Raw genomic sequence first — 22373 nt, 5'->3', positions numbered from 1 at the left:
ACATTAGCGTGAAACTTTTACTAGGTATCTTAAATTGTAATTAACTAGCTGTACAGAAACATGCACAAAAGCCCCTTTTTCAGTGATCTGGGAAGCACTCTGACTAAATGAAATGTAAAATCCATATACCATTCATACGGAAAATGAGTCAATTGTAGCTTTGTCTTGAAATATTACAGGTAGCTTAGGCCTTTAGGAGTTTTTCTCCCGGTGGGCCTAGATGGTATACAGAAACAGTTTTCACTTGTCTCATCTCTCTGCCACAGACGTGAAGCCGAGAAGCTCAGAGAAGAAAATGCTATTCTGAAAAATGAAGTGACTTTATTAAATGAGGAAGGTAGTGCTTCCAGCCTGAAACTGAGGGAGCTAAATGGATCCCGAGAAGAAATGTGGTAAGAATTCAATGGGGCATGTACCATGTCTATGCCTTCAGGCTCTTGCTGCAGTGCAGACACAATGCTTACATCCCTTCTCTCGAAGCTCCTTCATCTGTTAGATATTCTGCAAAATTTGAAACGGGCTTGTTTCATGGTGCCATTGGAAATCCAGCTGCCTGACGGTCTATTCCTCATCCTTTCCACCTGCCCCAGCTTGTCCTGCCCGTTCCTAGAGCCAAAGCAGGGGCTTAACTGTAGGAGTTCAGATGACCCAGTAACACATACAAACACGGGACCTACTGACGAGCTGACCTGATGCAATTCTTCTTGCTTCAGCAAAGGCAGAGCTTGCTGGGCTGGGGTAGCCTTAGGAAAGGCAGGAAGATGTACAGTGTGGCAGAGTGTTTCAGTGATTTGGTCTTTTGCAAGTAGATAACTATCCGTGATCCCGGGAGGATTCTTCCCTTCTGGAAAAGAACTACATATGGGGTACTTTGCGGAACTGAGTGCTTGCCAAGCCTATGCAAAACAGTGATGCTAAGCAATAAATAAATATCCAGAATTACCATTCAAAAACCAGCCCATTCTTGTAGGCGTGTATATTAAGAAGTGACCCTAATGTTAATGAGCTTTCATTTTTCCTTAGGCAAAAGATAGAGGCTGTGAGAAAGGAGAAAGTGGCTGTACAGAAGATGGTTGACAACCTGAAAAAGCAGGTATATGGACTGAGCCCATAACCTTCTCTGCAGAAATCATCACCGTGTAAAAGCTGTTCCTTAGACAGTCAAAAAGGCAGTAGAAAATTACCATTATATACATTTAAACTTTTTGATAACTGTTCTCATTAACTGTTTGGGACTGATATGAGGCTTGTTTGACCTGATCAGAAGACAACTGTAACGCTACGGTAACTATCTAGCTTACAGACTTGAGACCACTTTCCATAGTCAGCTTGGACAGTGTATTTAATAAAAATATAAAGTTAAAAATCTTCTTTTTGTAGTCTTTGTGGGTAATGCTCTGCAGCAGCCCATGGGAAATAGAGGTTATGTGACTCAGCCTCTACTTATTTCCCAGCTAGCGGGGTCTAGGAATGCTGCCAGCTGTGACCCTTTGCTTGTATCCATGAGACTGCTACTTTTATTTTAAGGGTGGTTTGTTATGCTAGGCAAAGTAGAAGGTTTAAGTAGCTCTTACATTCATGTCCCTCTTAGTATTGTTTACTAAAATTCTACTTGCTCAGAATAATCTACTAGCTCACCAGCATAAACCCTCAAAATATACATCAGCATGGCAAAGGGAAGGAGGAACAGAGTGGCGTGCCAGATGACTGATATCGTAACTGCTATAATTGAGGCCAATTATGAGAAATTAACAGTTTGTGAGACTGACCGTGCATGCAACAGGCCATCAGGAGGATTCCTACTCCTAAATATGGTTCCACCCTAAAATTAGGACATGGAGCAAGTTAAACAGCTATAGGGAAATAAAGCAAGCAGTGCTACTGGGGTCATGACTGACACAGAGCACAGTTAGCAGCTGTGCCCTGCTGCTCAGAGTCACCATTGAATTGGAGTGACACTTGTCAGGTTTTTTAATCATCTCAATAGAAAGGAAATGTTTTAAAAAAAATCTCATCCCCAGTGTAAAAGCAGTCATGACTGACACTGCTGTCCTGATTCAGGTAGCAGATCTGAAGACCAGGAACCAGCAGCTGGACTCTGAAAATACAGAACTTAGCCAGAGGAACTCCAAAAATCAAGCAGATGTGCAGGATCTTAATCAACAGCTGGCGAAGGTGCTCAAGCAAAAGGAAAGGGAAGTGGGAAAATGTACTCTGGAAGAATGGGAAAAGGAGAGACTGGTACTGAAAGAGGAACTGGAAAACTCCAAAGTAAAGGTACGGGATTATGCTGTCTCTAACGGTATGAAACAATTGAACTTTTAGGAATGGAGAGGTGCTGTGGTGGTCTTTCAAAGCTGAACTTCCCTAAGTACTAGCTGCAAACGTATACGCATGTGGCAGTGGGGTGGAAGGTAAGCATGGCAGCAACCAAAAGCAGGGAGGTAGAACTGTGTAGGTTTGTCTTGAACGTGGAGCTTAGTGATGCTCAATATTTACCTGCATCTTCCAGCGTGCCTGTTCTGTTCAGTCCAGTGCCATCCCAGCTGTAACCCATGTCACTGGCTGCAGCATCCTCTGGTTAATCTTTGTTACTTTGCGAGTCTCCTAAGTTGAAATCTGAGTCTTTTCTTTTTTGCAGTCATCAAATATGGTGTCTTCCTTGGAGATGGAGCTGTCAAAAATGAAGGTTCAAGCTCATATATTGGAGCAGGAGAACCACATCCTCAAGCAGGAACTTGAGAAGACAAAACCGGTATGGTGTCCTATTTGAGTGCCATCAGATAATGCTGGCTGTCTCTTACTGTGCCCTGCTCTCTTGCCCGAGTTGGAAATAGTTAATTTCTTTAAAGAAAGGTCAGAACAGTAGGGGAATATAAATCCTCCTGAAGCAGTCTCTGGGCACAATGCACAATTGTTCAAATAAGGTTGGTTTAACTTAGCTTTTGCCAAAAGGTCTTCCGGAGTAGTGGATCTACAAAGACAGACTTTGACAGTGAAGACAAAGATTTAAAGCTCTAAACAAGGAACAGACATGGCTTTTCTAGTTTGTGCAGACAGGATAGGCAGGGGAACGTTTTCCTGTGTAACTGGTAATACCCATGTAGCTCCATTTAAGGACTGGTCTCTTCCAGCATGTCCTCTTGGAGAATTCCTGTTGCTAAACCCATCTGGAGATGTCTCACAACTTCGGAGGATAATTGCCTGGAGGGCTTGGTTGTTGCCTGTATAAGCGTGGTTCAATTGGCTGTAAATATATGCTAATAAACATAGATAATGAAGGCTACAAATTAGTTTAGCTCTCCTGATTAGGGTTCCACAAAGTAATTTTCTTTACAGCGTAAAGCACTCATTTGATGCACCCAATGCTTAGGATAGATAATGGTCTTAAAAAGCAAAAGCAGATGAGGCTTATTCAGTAAAGAGTGGATTGTGATTTGAGTGTAATTAAAGACAGAAGATTGAGCAAAGACAGAACAGCAGAGGAGAAGGCAGAGTGTTAAGCTAAAGCACTGTGTCAAAGGGGAAAAGGATCAGAAGTCAGCAGTACAGTAATTTTTCCCCTTTCACAGAAGAGGCAGAGAAAGCCCAGCCCTAAAGCGAATCCAAGGGATCACAGGGCCATTAGGAATCCTCAGCACTGCTGTGGCAGGAAGGATGCCTTGGGTCATATGAACGATACTCGTGTGGTCTTTCGTACCAAACTGGAGTACGCTCCTCTCGTCCGCTCTATCCGGAGTGGGACGCTCGGCCGGGAGCAGAAGAGAAAGCTTTGTGTAACACTTGCATGCAAAATTCTGAAACAGCACAGAAATGTGACTGTGAGGGGTTGTTTTCCACAGCTGCCCAGATGTGCTGATCTCTCTGACCTTCAAAATGAAGTTTCGAGCTTAGTTACTAAAAACGAAAAGCTGCAGAAAGAAAAAGAAGCCCTGAGTGAGGAATTAAACAGATGTATTGATAAGGTAAGAAAGAGCAGCAAATCCACATCACTACCTACCTGCTGTAACGGGCTGTTAAAACTCTTACGTTATCTGTATCACCCTTAACTGTAAAACTACATTGGTTTGTTGTTTGGGGTTTTTTCCTACCTTCAAGCCAGATAAAGGCTTAATTGCCACTGCCTTTTTTCCTAGCTGGTCTTAAAGAGAAAGCTTAAATTCTGGAGCACAGCTTTACTGTAATTTGATTATGCAGAAAATTCCAAACATTGCAAGGAACAGAGGCCTGGATATAAATATAGCAGCAGGACAAGGAAGACAGTGTTCTTGCACTTTTATTGCAACTCTAATGTACTGTAACTCTGAACTCGAGCAGAGTAACTAGTATGCATGCTATAAATAATGATCCCGTTGTGTGGAGATTGGGGCTGGGAGCTGAGGGGCTTTTTGCTCTCCTGCATTTTCTTTGCGTAGCTGTAACTCCCTCTAGCTTAACTCTTAAAGTCAAATAGAGTTAAAGAAAATCCTGAACGAGTCAGGCTTACCGATGTAATCTTATTTCAGGTAGCTAAAGTAAGCTGCTTAGAGAATGCAATTGGCAGCTTGAAGCAGGAGCAGAAGTCCTGGGAACAGCAGAGTCAGACACTGAAAACACAGCTCTCGGTCTCGCAAGAGAAGGTATAATGGTGGGGTTTGTTATAGCCCTGGATCAAAAGCATTTTTTTAGTCTCTTGTAGTGCTTTTTTCATAAAAAAACAGCCCTCTTCTCATGTGTGCAAAGCTGTCATGCAGCTAAGAATGGCCGCTTTGATGGGCTTTCAAAGTGACCTTCTTAAAGAACAAGAGGAAACTTGTTAAATGCAATGAGGTACTTTCTTCCCTGCAAATAATCTGTGTTGTTTTGCATCTGCAGCCGAGTTCCTTTTGCCAATTCATTCTGCCCAGTTATTCCTAAAATATTGCAGAGAGACCCTGCTGTTGCTCTCTGCTCTCCTGGCAGTGGCTCGCCAGGCAGGGGAGGGGAACGAATGGCTATCTGCTTGGCTGATTACACTTGGGGTTTCTTGTTGGCCACGGGCTGCCAGGAAAAATAAATAATTCAAGAGAAATCTTCTCTTCCCAGCATACTGCAATATGTATTCGGGGCTGGAAAATGTGTCTCTGTTGAATGCAGTGTTGTGGCTGTATTCAAAGTGGATGGCTACTAATTTGGAACAGAAAGTCAGAAAATCATTTAGCGTTTTTAAAGGAGGCTTTAGCATTTTTAACGTCAGCATTATAACTTATTCACTCCTTCCATCAGAGATCCTAAAATATGTGTGAGATGTGGTGCGTACACAGCCTAGCAGACCAAGCTTACAAGAAATCTTGGTCCAGCAAATGCCAAGCTCTGTTCCTGCTCGTTACAGGTTCAGAGTCTCGATGAAACGCTGCAAAACACCAACCTTCAAATGTCCCGACTAAAGTCAGACTTACGGGTGACGCAACAGGAGAAGGAAACTCTTAAACAAGAAGTGATGTCTTTGCACAAGCAACTGCAGAATGCCAATGAAAAGGTAATGGACTTCACGTGCCTCAAAGTCAGTCAGCTTTGAGTGCCAGGGTTTAGGGACGCTAGCCGCTGCTCTTCTGTAGCCTGCTGGTGTAGCCAACTTATTTCTTTAGGTTGGCTTGTCCATTAAAAAGACACCAATAGTGCTGCAGGCTTGAGCAAGCAGACTGAGTTATGCAGCTATTGATATTATTTTTTTTAAACAAGTGACATAAAGCTAATAATTTTAAAAAAAAAAGGCTGAAAGGAGGTGGCTACAAAAAAAGCCCTATTTTAATGATGTTTTCTGTATTTAGTAGTTTTCAATTTTAAAATAGTTAACTATAATTAGTCTTGTTGGATTGTATAGAATGTGCAGATTGTAAACTTACTTTTCAAAAACTTATTTTAATTTTTGAATGTGAGGACAGGCAATGGTCAGTCCATCTCCTGAGTCTCCATTCTTCCCTGAAAGAAATCTTTTGTTGGGGGGGAATAAAAAAATCTGTGGAGAATGTATGAATTTACACCCATCAAATCTATAAATGTATTAACAGTCAAACTCGTAATTGACAGGGGGATCTAATTTTCAGTCCGGCTTGGTTTTGAAAGGCACAGTATTATATCAGCCTCTCTTAACTGATGAGGAACTGTAACTGAAGGAGGTTGTAGACAGCAGTCTTGGGATTGGTATTATGAATTCAGTTAGTAATTTGGCTTGTTTGCCATGTAATTAAGGAATATTTAATGTCCACATGGAAAAGAGGCTGTCTCAGAATCGTACAACAGGAACTAAATTACAGCTATTACTGAATAATATATAATACTGAGTTCTATTATTTGCTTGATGAGGCTGTGAAATGGAGCACAAATTGCTTTTTTGTGCTGTTGAACTCTGTGCGCTCATATCAACCATTCTGGCGCGCAGCTATTATCTATGATTTTAGCGAAGGGAAGCACTTTGGGTTTGCACTGTGATTAGCATGTTGGGTCTCTTAGTGGAAAACAGTGTGTAGGCTGGGAGGAAGGTGGGAATCCTGCGATTTTAGAGTCTGCAGTTACTGAAAGCCTACTTAAAACCCACCTGAATAGAGAAAATGTCTGCTTCTTTGTTTAAGGCCTAACCCTGCAATTCTGTCTGTCTTAAGAATCGGGTTCTAGAACGGGCTGTGCCTTCCTCAGGGCTGCAGGACCAACACAGGCAGCTACACTGGGATGAACTGGACCAGTTGACGCAACAGGAGCAGCAGCTGCTCAGGCAGGAGAATGAGAGGCTGCAGAGAGAAGTCCAGAGCGCTAAGACAGACCTGGCTCACTCCAGGGAGAAGGTAACCTGAGCAAGCTGTGACAGATCACAGAAGCGGTCCCTGCCTGCTAGGCAAAACGTAATGGTTCTTCTTTTGCAGTGGGTAATACAGGAGAGGAATGTTGCTCGTTAGTTTTGAGTAGAAACATTTGCAGAAAGAATGCAAAATGGAACAGTTTTCCTTCATATATGCGCTAAGTGTGCAGACAGTCTTATGTTTCAAACAGCTCTTTTTAAAAGAAAATCCTGATAACTCTTGTCTAAGATTCTGGTCTGACTTTCAGTTAACACCCTTCCATTTTTTTTCTTTCGTAAAAACTTCGTAATATTCCGAGCATTTTTTATGTCCAGTTTCTTGGCTCACAGTTATTAGGCAGATTGTGGGGAAGAGGAAGGGAAAGACTTTTTGCTCGAAGCTAAAATTTCAAAAATACGCCAGAATCTGCTATGAGTCTGAAATCAATTGGTAACTTGGTATTTTAGATGAAGTAGATGCAATTTGATTTTTTTGAATGGTCCAGAACATCTTTCCTCACTTGTTCATCTCTGGTCTCTCTAGATCCGACAGCTGGAATCTACTATCCTTTCCCTAAAGCACCAAAAGCATCAAAGCCAGTCAGGTATCGTCAAAGCCATAGAACAAGAGAAATTAAGCTTGAAGAGAGAGTGTGAACAGCTTCAGAAGGAATTGTCATCTGCAAACAGGAAGGTTAGTTTTAGATGGTAAATACGTGACTCAATGCAGTACTTTCCCCCTCTAAGAGCTAATGTGGTAAGCTGTAATTTTCTTCTTCTACTCTGAGCTTTGCATTCTTTCTCTTACGAATCCCTGTCTGAAGGAACTGACTGTCTTCTGTGCTTCAGCAGAGCGTGCAGGGTGGAAGTCTGTGCCAATGTGCTGCAGGACTTCTAGTCTGTACGAACAGTTCAGTGGTAGAAATGGGAACCATAAACAAAACACAGCCTGCTCAAGTGCTCTGCCATACACAGCACTTGTATGCTAGCATTACCACTCTTAAATTAAAAATTAGTTACCCTGCCTATTCTTTGAAACTTGTGTCAGACATCTTTGAAACTTGTGTCTTAGACATCGCTTTCAGCAAAGCCTTACGCTTGTCCAAATACTTATGTCTTTTAATCTTTCTAAGGAAACTTCTTGTCTTTAATAGATCAGTCAGATGAATTCTCTTGAACGTGAACTGGAAACCAACTCAGAAAATGAAGGGCTAAGAAAAAAGCAAGTCAAACTGGATGATCAGTTAATGGAGGTACTTGTCAATCAGTGTTGACTGTACTGAATAGTGTGGGGCTTTATCACTATCTCACTGAATCCATGAATTTATTTAAAAACAACTTCTAGATGTATAGGTACAGAGAAAATTGAAACGAGAATTAATCTCCCTTAATGCCTAATCTCATCTTTCATGATCAAGATGTTAGTGTAACAAACACGCTTCTCTGAAGCACGTTGTGGTTTATCATAACTCACATAAGGCTTTGGATATAAAATCAAATAGCAAAGAAATTTGTTACTGTACTTGAGGCAAGGCTAACACTTTCCTCTTCTTTCCGAAAACATGTAACCTCAAGTTTTCCTCACTAATATTTGCATAATGCTGCTCTTAATGTAGAAACCTGTTCTTATTTACTATGGGAATAATTTGCTGAATTTAAGCCTTGCTATTGTATCTAGATCATGATAGAATAACTATTTACACAACTTGGTGTTAATCTAAAGGCATGAGTGAAAACTTCAGTTGAGATTCTTCCAAAGCCTGCTGTAAATGTGGATGGTTGTTCAATACTGCTGGAGACAGATCATGCTGGATGTTATGAAAACTGCATAATTCTTAGGTGTCCTTGCTTACAGGAACGGGCAAGCTTAACTATATTAAGTGAGTGTATCCCTTAAGGTCAGGCTAGACCTCAGAGTTGTCTCTCAGCCGTCTTGCCTAAACTTGAGGTCCTGAACTTCAGTTTAAAACATAATATTATATTAAAAAAAAAAAAAAAACCAAACCAAAACCACCACAATTTTGACTTGTTCCATAAACCAAAGCATCTGCTAGATGAGGCTTTTACAACACTGTTTATTAAAGGACTTCATGTTTTTCATCAAGAGAGCAAATGGGAAACATGTTATGCTGAATCTACTATGTAATTAGTTGTAAAATTGTAAAAACTTGATTAGAAAAGATGAGCTTTTGACAAATTACTGAAAAGACTGTTTATATGCCCTGCCCTTTTATTTATATAGTCTTAATTAAGCTCTGGGAAAGTTCCAAACGCTGTTAAACCCTTTAGTGTAAACACCAAGCATGGAACTGTATTTTCTCCTAAAATTTGTATTTCAAACATGCAGGACTCTTGTTACTCCTGATAACATTTTCCCAGCAGGTGTGTATAACATTCACGTAGCACTTTATGACTTCTAACTTTCTCTTTTGTGCCTGTTCTCCTTTTGTTCGTGGCTAACCTGTCTAGAACTCAGTGGTTGGAACTAGCAGAGAAGGGTGCAGTTCTCTTTCTGAAATAGTGTGCGAAGGTAGAGCAATCGTTTTCAATGTACTACCATAGCATGGAGAAAACATTTCTTTCTTTTATGGATTTTTTTTTTTTAATTTCATGCATCTTTTAAGTAAAGAAGCCACTATTCATTTTAATGTAAAATTTTTACTTTGACAGCTGCACTAACTTCTTTGTGGCTAGTATATCATGCAATTTGATTCTGTACACCATGAAGTTGCATGCTTCTAAGGCATTGCCATGAAAATGGAGAGAAATTACCAATTGCGTAAGAATTAAACTGATCGTAAGAAAATGAAAAGTGGCTCAACCCTTTCCTTCTAACCTATTGACTGTGAGGCTTGAAGGTGTTTGCGTATTTACCTCTGATATCTGCATGCTTTTCACCAGACTGTCAAATGTTTCCTTAATATTAACCGATACGTGATCACACTCAGTGTCATCCCTAATAGTTTAGCAAGTTCATGATTGTTCCACTTTCTTCCACAGATGAATACAGCAAGACTATATTGTTTTCATTAACCATGCAATTGGTATTTATTTTTAAGATGCTGTTAACATTAATTGACTGTTTCTTCAGCTCTTTCATTTCATACTCATGTGCTTCACAACATTACAGGAAACACTAAACAAATTCCATCAAAAGCTCATTATTTTCAGTGTTTATATTGTCAGTAAAAGAATAGCTCCTTTACAGACAAGTTGATAAAAAAGAACCTTCTGATAGCTTAAAAAAATACAAATAGTTTTATTTTAAAGTACTCATAAACCTATTTTCTGTTTACCTGGGCCAGCAGAGATGTACAGATGCCAGAAGACATGCACCATTATGGAAAATGCTTATAGTTGTTTATGTTGTAGATGAACTCAATAACTGAAGTACGATTAAGAATTGAGGCCTTAATCCTACCACTTGTGGAAGGAAAATTAAAATCACTAACATGATCCTAAATGCCTCTTCCTATGGGAACAGAGTAATGGTTTTGAGATAAAGGGTGAGAATTTTATTATGTGGTCAACTGAACTTTATGGGAAGAAATTACTCATCTTATGCAAATTGAAGCTGCAGATCAGCTTGTCTGAAACATTGGGCATTTTTACTGTACAGTTGTGGTCTTTTTTTAGTATTATAAACTATTACAACTGTGATCTAGTCTTACCTGCATTTTACTTTAGTCTAGAAAAATGCTAAATTGTTTCATGTGAGTATCTTAGCTCTCAATATTGTCTAAAAGTTCATCTAATGCTGGGCCAGTTTATTGAACTTGGACTCTTGTGGTTGGAATGCTACCGTAGTAAGGCAATGCCAGAAATGCCTCTTTTCTAGCCACCTTCACCCAGTAACTGTCATAGCACTGCTTGGGAGCAGCACTTAAATGATGTGGGGAAGCTAAAACACTTGGGACAAGTCTGTTCTGAGGTGCTCTTTTTGCTGTAGCAAGGACTATTAGGAATGCAATCCTTTTGTCCCACATGAGACACCTAGGTTTATCAACTAAAAGACTCCTCTGGTAGTGTAACTTCACAAAGGACAACTGTTAGCCACAAGCTGTTTGTTGGTATGTACTACCTGTACATTACATAGACTTGCTGATGCATTTGGTAACCTTTTTTTAATGAAAGCAAGACTTAAATTTGGAATTAAACTACTTCAGATTACTACATATCTCAAGGACCCCTCTTTGTATACTTTTGCTTATGCAGCACAGACACTCAGGAGGGCTCCAGACTTGCCATCAAACTCTGCTTGTGGCATGTCTCGAAATGAAAATTATAAAATGTGTTTAAAATTTCTATAGCTGGTAGTGAACATGAAGACAGATATATGGGATTCTAAATACTGAATTCTGAATGTAATATAGCAGCTGGCATCGAATTACTTAAGTCATCATACATTACATCGAAAATTTGTTTTGCTTTTGCGAATGTTCTCTCTCCATCCTAGATTAAAGACTAGAAATAAGCAGTACTGATGGACAACTTCTTCAGCCTGCTTCATGCTAGTGCTTTTCTTTGTAAGTGGATACTATTTTTAGAAGAGCTGCTGAGTTCAAGGTTTAAATTAAAAAGGACTGTTAAGTTAAAGCTCACCACAGGCCCATTTAACTTTGACAGGATTTCATCAGAAATTCAGTGACTTTATAATTCAGGCCTGAAATTACAAATCAAAGCTCAGGTTCCTTTAGACTTCAGAACTGCAGGTAAAGATGCATCTTTTTGCATTGGAAAGAGAAAAGTTGTCTATGTAGCTTCTGTTACTGAGTTCAGGCTAGTTTCTCTTGCGTACAAGAAATTGTTCAAGAGTAACCTGGTGTCTAGCGCATCACCAAAAGGTATCTTGTATGAATGGCAGTGCTGCTTTCTCCTGATGGCTGATTTACTTTACTCTTCAGATGCTCCACTCAAGCGCCAGTGTGATGCGTAGCCAATCACCGCACTCCCGGGAGCTCCAGCAGCAAGGCTGTGCTATGGTGCCCAAGGAACAGTTCCTGCAGCTCCAACACCAGCTACTACAAGCAGAGAGGAGGAGTCAACGTCTTCAGGAAGAACTTGAAAGTAGACCCTCTGAAACAAACATGCAACAGGTAAAGCTCTCATTACTCTGGAGGTTACAACTTTAAAAGGATATCTGGTTAGTTTTCTTGTTTTTTCAATTCTGATGAGATCCGTTCTCTGTTTATGCCAGTTCAAAACTTAAAATTAAAATTCATTCTATCAAAGATATGTACAAAACAAAGCTTTGTTATTTAGCGTATTTAGCTTGAGTCATAAGTCCTCTTAATCTTTGTGAAATAAAAAACCACTCCCATCCACATTCAACTGGCTTTTCTCCTTCTGATCAATGTGCAGTAAGTGTTTATAGGAGGGTTTTTTGGTTTTGTTTTCTTTACCTAATGTCCATGTCTGGAACTATTGTTTTAAAAAAATACACTACGCTACATATTGCACAAGCACATACCCATCACACACAAAATACTAGTTTGGGCTGTTGCTGTCACATGGAGTTCTGTCAGCTGTAGTTGAGCAGAATACAAACAAATAAATCCTTTTTATAAGGTCAGCCTACCTTCATTATTTGGCCATAAGACAAGACATTGTTTGGAGAACACTGCTACCATTATGTAGAAACTTCAACATTGGCATTTCTGAGGAAAAACAATTTAATTCCAAGGAAGACTACATCCATTGCACACATTGGGCAGAGTCACTTTTACATGCCAAAAAAACCAAAACAACACTGAAACTGAATGATAGGCAATAGGTAGAAAAGTCTGCATCTCCCATATAAAAATTAAGTTCGGGGACTAAGCTTGCCAAATGACTCTCATCGTCAAAAAGTAACCGAATCTCTCAACCTCTAAAGCTTTGGCTCAGGCCAGAGGTCTTAAAATAATATTACAACTTTATCTTATGAGAAAAGATAAAGCTCTAAATAACTTAGATAAAATGCTAACGCTTTTATTAATCTGTTAGCAGAAAAAAAAAAAAACCCTTTACATTTCAAACAGCTTGCAGTTACAGTTTAAAAAAAACAATAATAAGACCAAGACTTCGAAGCTCAAAAACCTCTCAACGTGTTAATAGAGTATTCGGAAAAAGGTGTTATGGAGAGAGAGCATATGCAGTAACAGTTTCTAAAGTTTCCAAAACTTGGAGTAAGGATTCTTTTTTAAGAAAGGCATAAAATCAAAAAGTTCCCCCACCAAAAGAACTTAACAGCAAATAATATAGGATAAGTAAAAATAAATCAATTGTAAGGTTCTTTCCCTTTCAGCTGAGTCCTGATAGAAGTGCATTACCACAGGCTAATGTACTTGGTCACATACAATGGAAAGTAGAGAGTGCAGTTTAATTTTGAAATCAATAAAAGCCATATTACAGCAGTAGCATCTGCAAATGAATGTGCTGTGTATTGCATTAGGAGTGATGACTTTGTAATTTTGCCTTTGAAAGCCTGAGAAACAATTTGCAAACTAGTCACATCCTGGAACTTGTAGTTCTACAGATAAATCACTTCTACATTTCCTGTAAAAGCTTTTATTCTGGAAAGCTTCATGAATTTAAACATACTTTCAGAGAGGCTTTGCAAATATTTGCTGTCAATGCACTAATGCACATAATCATATTACTTTCTTTTCTGTTGATTTTTTTTTTTTTTTTGCCTAAAGTGAATGGATATTCTGGTTTATAACATCCCCTATGGCTTTTTTCATGGGCTTTACTAGCTAACTTTCTAAAATAATTATTAAACACATGCATTCTACAACTATAAACAAGGCCAAATTTGTTTTAGTTTGTCTCAACTTTGACATTTCTGTAAGCACACTGTGCTTTAATTCTCACTGTTGATTTTTTCTTCATCGTCCTGATTTCTAGGGTTAACATTTAGTTGAGCTTATGTCCATTTTAATGTCCCCTTTAGCATCTTGAAAACTTGCATCCTAATCCCTCTTCATCATCTTTTCACCAGTGAGTACAATGTCAGGTTATCTCCATGCTTTCTGTGTAAATTTAATCACCTAGTTTTGCTGCTGCTGCTTTGCACCTTGCAGCTTTCTTAGATCCCGAGTCCTTCTGTGTAATAAGGTATCCAAAGTTATCCCACTCCTTTTTGGAATTATTTTGTGTTCATCACGCTTTGCAATTTTCATTGCCTTTTGATCATGGCTATGGTGATCTGTGTTCTTATTCATTTTACAGTTGGTCTTGAGCTACTGTCTTCCAAAGGCTACTGTCATGTTTAAATTTCACTAAATTAAAACTCCTGAGCCTTTTCTGCTGTGTTAACCTGTCTGGACTCTTCTGAATTCCAAATGACTGTTCCTGCTGTGTCTAGTGCTGTGATTCTTACCTGCTGTACAGTAGCAATTGCTGCACCTGTTCTCATATCCTTACTCGATAACTAGATTTGGGAGACTGTTAATGACCCCATCTTTTCCTAAGTTCTCTTAGAACCTCTGCTAACCAATATTTTTGTTCAGAGTAAGAGTTGCTCAACTTCCCCTTTCTTCAGCTCTTTATTTCAAAATTCAAATCACCTCTGACCAACAGCTGTTTCACCTGTCTCAGGAAAAGACTTACAACTAGGTTTAAAATAGAAATGCAAATAAGTTTTCAAAGGAGGTCAGTTGGACTACAGTTTTCACAAATGCTATTTGGCAATCTGTGAGATTATACATACAGATATATATATAGTGGCAGATAATTTCCTCTAAGAAACTTAACTGCTTTGCTAATTGCAGTTAATCACTGCCACTGATCTTTTTAAATCCCTCAAAACCAGGGATGAGACATATGAAGAGTCCTTACATCTAGAAAATGCATCCTGAATATCTCCTCAATTGCATATGTGTAGTGCTAATACTAGTATTTAGAGAAATACAATATGTGATACTCTGCATGTTTTCTTCTGTGTGTGTTTTTGTTTGTCTTGTGTTGCTTGCTTCGCTTGTATTGGTGGTTTGCTTTAACTAAGTATACATACGTATTTAAAAGAAAATCTGGATATCAGGGTGAAGTATCCCACTTGCCTTCTTTCTCTAGGCCTTGCTACCGGAGCAGCGAGCAGTGCATGCAGATTCCTACCGGAGGATCGGGCACCTCTGACAGCTTGGCTGCTTATGATCTCATTCCTTACCATGATAAACACACACAAACACACGAACTGGCATAAGCTGAGAAACTTGAGGATCAAATTATTTTGTGTTTTTTTAAAAAAAAAAAGTCTCCACAGTGTTATTTCCTATTTATTTGTCTAGAAGCTATTTTGTGAAAGTTCATAAGCTGTCTTTTTTAATTTGTTACAAATACTTTTTATTTATGTTATTTAAAATGTGGAGTTGTTCAGTGTGGAAAGAGACTATTTTTCTCAAATGGTACTAATTTTATATGAGATTTGAAGAAAATCTGGGGTATTTATACTGCATTTTTGTATAAGATGTATAAACTTTTTAACAGGGAAAGATGACTTTTTTTGATGTAAATGAAAAATAAAATTTTTTTTTAAACATAATGTCTCTTGTCTTAATAGTATCAATAGTTTCAGCTTTATGAACAAGAATTAATAAATTTTAGACAAAATATGTCTTTGATACTGAGGATTGTCATATCAGGACTTCTGGGAAAGCCTTGTAACAGGGGATGTACTTAAGTACACTTTGCTTCTCTTCAGCAGATGTACCTGCACATTTAAGAATTCACATAGTACGTGGGCATATTCTACTGCTGTGGCTGTAAAGTAAAAAGGCAGTGCCAGAAAAGGGAAAATTATTAACACACTTGTTTCTTGGATAACATTCATTGGTGGTTTTTCTTTTGTCTCAAATTACTAGATTAAACTAGATTTTTAATACTTTAAGAGGTCAGAAAAACACCTCTTTAAGGCCTATGATTTTTCTCGTTAGGTGCCATGAACCATGTCAGCTGTTTGCTTTCAAGGATTTTTTTTTTTTCCTCCTGTCTTTCTAATGACCTTAAAGCTAATGCTTGAGCTGGCTTCTCCCATTAAACATGAAATAATATTAAGTTAGACAGAACATTCTCAAATCAGCTTTAAGCCAAAAAATGGGGATCACGGGTATTGAGACCACTGTAATTCTTAGTTTCCACTTAACTACTCACTCAAGGCTCCTGCAAACACTATGATGTGTAATAGTCAGCCATGTTTTTGAATTCCAATCAAATTACAAAAGATAGCTTAAGATAACTTGGCTAGAAAGTCCCCTGCAAGTTCTGCTTAGTAGTACCTTTTTTAATCTGGAAAAATATCCAGTCCAGCAATACTGTAAAACTGCTTTCTATATAACTCTAATGTAACTTTTTTCAAATTTTTTTTTTCACAAGCTAAGTGGCCATATAAAGTCATACATAGACTAAGGCGTTTCTGGTGTTACAAATAACATGTTGAATGGACTTCAGTCAATTCCCTAAGAGGATCTTTCTGCAGTGGTTTAGATGAGCAACTAACTACCTGAAACCCTCCTCCCTCAGTTTTTCATTTATCATCCCCCACATTTGTGAACATACTTTGGTTTTGAAGGTATTTTGTTTTGGGGAGAAGGTTAGTGCTTTCTCAAAGTTAATCATATCAGATGACTTCCTGGAATTAGAGTAACAAGCTAACATTAAAATAAAGAATCCCTTTCCCTGTAGTCACTGTCTAAAGTTCCCAAATACAAACTTTCTTGTAGTTTCTCATGTTTCTAATTTATTTGGGAAAATTTCACTAAACCATTGGTGTAACGGGTGCTCTCATGACACTGAGCTACTCTGCTTTTAGTTAGACTGTTTGTTACCTCACTGAAGAAAAAGAGCAAAACTATTTTAGAGTTACTGTTTGGAAACATTTGGTTAACTACTCTTTTAAAAAAAAAAAAAAAAAAAAGAGTAAAAAACCCAAATTGCTCTTTTAGGATATTACTCAATTGCAAGGGGACTTTGGCATGGGAGAGTTTTACTGTCAAACTAACATGCCCTTATGACTTGATCTGAATTTTTTTTTTTCTAAAATTGTTAAGATTTTGATTAGTATTTTGTTTGCCACATTCAACAGAAATATGGCAGCACCTAAGAACAAGAAAAAGGGACCATCCAGATCTGACTATCACAGTCAAGACAGAATTTAGAATTTTACCTCAATTTTTCTTAGATCTGGTAATCTCAAGTGTAACTTAGACTTGGAAAACGAGTGCCATGCTGTGAGTGCCCTTTAAGTGTTGCCATAACATCTTGCTTCTGTGAATGCTTCATTATTTCAGTTGACTCTTTAAAATAGACTCAAATGTGGAGTGCCAGCTATTTTCTTAAGCATAAACTGAAAAAAGGAGACTGGTGAATGTGAACTGATTTTTGTTAACTGATTCTCACACAAATGTTGCTTTCCAGGGGGGTCATGAGCAGCTTCTAAAAATGATGGAAGAACGTATGATGGATGTTGAGCAGAAACTAAGGCTTGTGAAGAGGCTTCTCCAAGATAAAGTAAATCAGCTGAAAGAACAAGTAAGCATTCTTACTCTCTTCCTCAAATAGTTCCCATTACTTCTGTAAACAACTAAGTGGGCAAAAGCTGCCAAACCATTCTTGCTTAGAATAAAGTTAAAGGTGCTTTCCTTTTAGTTTAATGCTTCTGAGCTAAAGTACAGCATATTTGCCCCCAAATTCCTGAAACTCCAAATTGGGGACTAAATCCCCTACTCATTAATTTCCTAAAAGCTATGCTTGTTTGGCATGCTGATGCATTTAAAGTCAGGAAACAAACATCAAATTCTGGCCAAGTATCCTAACTGGAAAAGTTGCTTAGAAAAGGAGGAAAAAGAATTTCCTGAAGAGTACAGACAGGATTACTGTACAGTTGTTGCTTTCTTGATGCCCCCTGCCCCAACACACCCTTTGCTTGACATGGTTTTGGGGTCTTTGTGCTTGCCCTGGTCTGCCTTCTTCAGAAGTCCTCAACAGTGTAGGAAAAGGTGGCTTTTGAACACTTAGACAGGTGTGACATGATAACAGTATCTGTTTTCTAGTGAGGTACAGTCTTCTCTTTTGTGTTAAGGAAGTGCTATATTGATAGGGTCTCCTGCCAAAGGGCCGTTCCCAAAATCACATAGACAAGCGCTAGGCTGCTCTCCTCAGTTTTATAGGAGGAGCTGGTGGTCCAAACCTTGTAGGAAGTATCTCTGTGGGATCACTGGGCTTGTGGATCCTCTTGTGAACTAGGCTTATCCTTAGAGGACAAATGCTATAAAGCAGTATTTATCTGACAAGATTTATTTGAAGCCCTCTATCATCTGTCTGATCTCCTTAAAAAGTCTTTCCAGTTTCAAAATAGTCGTAGTATCTATTAAGACTCCACAAGCATATAGGCTTTTAACAAAGAAAAATAAGGTGAATGGGTGGGTTGTCTTTGGTATTTGAGGTACAATAAACACATTCACCTACTTTCCCAGCACTGTTCTTGCTTTTAATTATTTTTATTTTGCTTTTAATTTGCTGAGTAATTATCTGCTATTCACAATTCAGCTTTCCAAGAACACTAAAGCAGATGCAATGGTCAAGGATCTCTATGTTGAGAATGCACAACTGCTGAAGGCTTTGGAGATGACAGAACAGCGGCAGAAAACTGCTGAAAGGAAAAACTATTTACTAGAAGAAAAAATCGCCAACCTCAATAGAATAGTAAAGAACCTGGCATCCCCATCATTTAACTCAGCATCCGAGATAAGGTCATAGCAAAGCCATTAAGCATGCCACAGTCCCGTGCACTTTACTGAAATGTTAATATTTCAGCTTTTCACTGTGTTGCCTTTTTGTATTGATGAATTTTAGTTAACAGATGCCTCCAAGGAGAGGACAGAGCTAAATCCCAAACTGGACACTGCCAAAAGAGAACTTTTGTTTATTCCCAGACTGTTTTTCTGCTAAGTTTTGCCTAAAAGTAATCTTCACTATGTAAAAAAAGACATGTTTTTCTAGGTTAACTTATTTTGATACTTTGGTTTTAATTTAAAATATAAACTCTGAATTTACTGTCCTGAATCAATTAGTCTTACCTAGATTGAAGCCAAGGTCTAATGGAAACTTGCATTAGTAAATTCAAACTTTGAAGTATTTTTGGCTTTCTAGAATACTTCATGGTCCAAACCTAATAATGTTGACAGGTCAGTCTTCAACACCGTCAGTATAATTGCTATTGAAAGCAAGACTTTCCTGCTACGGTTTGTGTTCTGCAAACTGATTCTGGTTTCTGTAAAGCAACATGCTCCACCTTACGCATTAGGCTTCTGGGTTAGTCTTCACGGCTGTTTCTCTGCATAGCTCAGAAAAAAAGTTTTCTTAAAAATATGTAAATAGACTACTGCCTCCCACTAAGTGTAACAGTATTTCATCTGAAGAAATTTCCCAGCTGGCAAGTAAAGACTACTACTATTTTTTTTTTTTTTTTTTAAGCTGTGCTTCCAGACAACTTAAAAATTGTAGAGGCCTTAATTTTTTTTATATGTGGAAATAAGTTATACTAAAGAAAGGAAGGGTCACTAAACAGAAGTGAAGATGTGAGTTTTGTTTATATAATTTGTACATTCAGTAAAGCAGTGGAGTATGATTATTAAACAACTGGCAGAAGAATGAAGAGAGTGACTTGAATGATTTAATCAGTGAAATCCTGTTGTTAGGCCTCACAAACATGGACCTCTGCCATTAACACAGTGTTCGTTTTGACCTGAGCGATAATTTGGAAAGGCCTGTCTTTTTGTAGTAGATCCTAGTACAGAATCTAAGTTTGTAATTAATTGTGAAGAAACATATTCAATGTGAATATGAAGAACTCAGGGAATAACAGCCTAAATTAGCTTCCTTCAACATTATAAATGTGGATATTAATGTCAATAGATGAAGATAAATATGCATTAGGAAAAGCAAGATAAACCAAATTTTACCTTAGTACTCCTAGACCAACACTCTGAAGTGCTGTAGTCATGAAGGTTGAAGAGCATCAAGGTTTGTAATGACAGGTAATACCTCCTGTTTGATGAGTCAATGAGGCTGGGGAAATGCAAGTTCTCTGGGAACACCTTCAAGACTGAGAGGGGTCTGATACAGAAGCAGCTGAATACGAGTTTGCATGCTCAAATGCTTGTATATAACCCATTACTGCAAATAGTTAAAATGCCCTACAACTGCCTTGCCTCCATCAGACCAGTAAGACACATTTAAACAATGTAAATAAAACTGGTGAATGGGGCCATACTGGCAATACTTGAAACTGGACCTCTCTGAATATACGTGAATTGAGAATGCAGAGGAAGACGGTGACATGTTTTGTCTCGGAGACCACTAGCAAAGTGACAAGTCTGACAGCATTTGTCATGAGCCAAAAGTCCCGCAGAAACTGGGATAATACTGCCTACAAGCTGTGGAGTAACCCATGGAAAATTACTTTCACTCAGTACTGATTAGCATGTGGCTGTAGGGGATGCTATCTGTGTCTACATGGTTACTTGACAATTTTGGAGGGTTGAGGGACTGAGCTAGATATACAGGGTATGACCGCCTCTCCTCCTCCTCCTCTGTGGCTTTATGTGGGCAATATAGTGGAAATGGAAATACGCTCATGTAAGAAGAGTATGCTGGGGTATCACAAAGTCCTTATAACTTATTTCACTGCTATGCTATTCTAAATGCCCATACTAGGCATTTCTCTAAGTCATCTCAAATTCAGGGATTTACATACCCTGTCATTCAGAGGCTGCAAAAATTCTTTTCACAAACTTGAAATGTGTCAAACTGACAAACTGCACTGATAAATCAGAGCTTTTAAAAATTTGCAGTAGTGAGATCTGGTTTCATTTAGTATTAATCAGTAAGTGGTATTGGGTATAATAACTCTCTGTGTGTGGGTACCAGGGCTGTGTGTTAGCAATATGGTAATTGAGCACACCCTAAAACCTTGCCTATGCTACGGAAATTAGCAAAGTTTCAGAATACTTCTAGGAAACAATGTAAATGAGGTTCAGATGATCAGAACTATATTTCGAAAAATATTATTAGCTAGCACACTTTAACACTACTTCATGTCTTGACCTAGGTTTACTTCTAATGCTCAGTCTGTGACCAAAGTCTGAATGCTGAACAGAGGGAATGAGTACTTCACTTAAAACTATTGTGCAATTAATTTCACATTATTCAATTTTAAAGGCTAGACTACTTAACTAGTTCTTTTAATCTCCTGGTAGTTACCGGGCTTTTATAAACCAAACATACACAAATTTCTAGAGCACAGTACCAAAAAGGGAGCCCAGATGTTGGCACAGAAGGGAGAAACAGAGAAAAGGGACTTTGACTTCTCCCATTTTCACCCTATCCTACCTTGCTCTATTTTTCTTTCACTTAGCTTCAAAAAACTAACCTAACCACAGGAGAGAGGAGGAGGAGGAAAATGTTTGGTAAACACTTTTTAGACAAAACTCCAATTTCACTGGAATACTTGTGTGAATTCATTCTCAGAAGTGCCTTTTGTAATTACATACTCTAGAGCCTTTCTGTACTGTACTGTTTTTGTTGCTACAGGACACTTCAGGACAATCCCTTCCCAAATGGAGGGAACAGAGAGAAAGGTAGTGCTGCTTACAAACAAGCGTCATATTGCTTATTGGTTCATTGTGTCAGCTCAGAAGATAAGCAGCTAGCTTTACAAAGTCCAGGCTACTGAAAATAAGCATATAAACATGTAAGTTATTAAGCATTAGTGGTCTTTTGTGCATGAATGTGTCTCCTATGCAGTATAGGCATTTTAAAGATACCAAAGTATTTAATGGTATTGTACCAGTCAAAAGTCACTGAATTTCTAGGCCTCATTCATACAACAGGCCTTGCCAATTAAGATATTAACTACTTGATTACCAGAAGGTGTTTTAAATCTTTTGAACTCTTGCTTTATGAATCACTGTGAAAATAAAGGCACATAGATATCATGGGTTAGGAGTTTTGGAAGAGGAGAGACCCCAAGTTAAATTTTTGTGTACTAAATTCACACAGTTGAAGTGCTACTTGTCAATTTAGAACGATTTAAAAGTATACATTGTTGCACATTCTCCAATTGCTACTTTAAATACAAGGAAATTTGCATTCTTTGAATTCTGACTGGAAAAAAAAAAGGATTGTAACATATTTGATCTTAGTCAGATTATATCTAAGGTAGAGCAGGGGACAGGCTGGATCTATCAAGAGTAAAATCCTTCCGTTTACTTTCAGCAAATGACATCACTGTCTCTCAGGTTTTCCATCATTTACCTGTTAAGTCTCCTGTTTAGTGTCAGATGCTGTCATTTCATGACAAATGACTTCTGTATAAAAGAAAACAACTGTGTTATTTTTTTTTCTGTTGAGTTTGTTTTGTTTCGGTGTAATATATTGTCCTTACAACATCATGTAAAACTGAAAGATGAACCAACTTACACATTATTTATAATGAATATTAAAAAAAAAATTACCATATGATCCCTACTTGTGTCTTTTTTTGAAAGTATTTCTGTATCTTCCCGTGAAGTTGTAGGTACTTCAGGTATTATCTGCAAAC

At 38.3% G+C, this 22373-nt stretch overlaps 1 protein-coding gene across 12 annotated transcripts in view; it reads left to right on the top strand.

Annotated features, from left to right (window-relative positions):
- NIN (ninein) overlaps positions 1 to 19072 on the top strand; it is a 62193-nt gene extending 43121 nt beyond the window's left edge. For 6 of the 12 annotated variants that reach the window (XM_069783041.1, XM_069783040.1, XM_069783043.1 and 3 more), the window contains 13 exons: positions 267 to 392; positions 1024 to 1093; positions 2062 to 2277; positions 2642 to 2755; positions 3843 to 3965; positions 4506 to 4619; positions 5351 to 5497; positions 6621 to 6800; positions 7338 to 7487; positions 7948 to 8046; positions 11698 to 11889; positions 17189 to 17302; positions 18320 to 19072. In XM_069783041.1, the coding sequence (XP_069639142.1) occupies positions 267 to 392; positions 1024 to 1093; positions 2062 to 2277; positions 2642 to 2755; positions 3843 to 3965; positions 4506 to 4619; positions 5351 to 5497; positions 6621 to 6800; positions 7338 to 7487; positions 7948 to 8046; positions 11698 to 11889; positions 17189 to 17302; positions 18320 to 18529 (1855 nt within the window). In that variant the 3' untranslated portion in view covers positions 18530 to 19072. Of the gene's footprint in view, positions 1 to 266; positions 393 to 1023; positions 1094 to 2061; positions 2278 to 2641; positions 2756 to 3842; positions 3966 to 4505; positions 4620 to 5350; positions 5498 to 6590; positions 6801 to 7337; positions 7488 to 7947; positions 8047 to 9262; positions 9324 to 11697; positions 11890 to 13727; positions 13775 to 14848; positions 15349 to 17188; positions 17303 to 18319 lie in introns of those variants that run through there. The other 6 variants (XM_069783045.1, XM_069783044.1, XM_069783046.1 and 3 more) reach the window with 6 other exon arrangements.
- The last annotated feature ends 3301 nt before the right edge of the window (positions 19073 to 22373 follow it).

Source organism: Haliaeetus albicilla, chromosome 5 (genome assembly GCF_947461875.1).
Source record: "Haliaeetus albicilla chromosome 5, bHalAlb1.1, whole genome shotgun sequence".
Classification (NCBI taxonomy): Eukaryota; Metazoa; Chordata; class Aves; order Accipitriformes; family Accipitridae; genus Haliaeetus; species Haliaeetus albicilla.
Note: the sequence above shows the minus strand (reverse complement) of the source record. Positions and strands in the feature narration are given on the sequence as shown.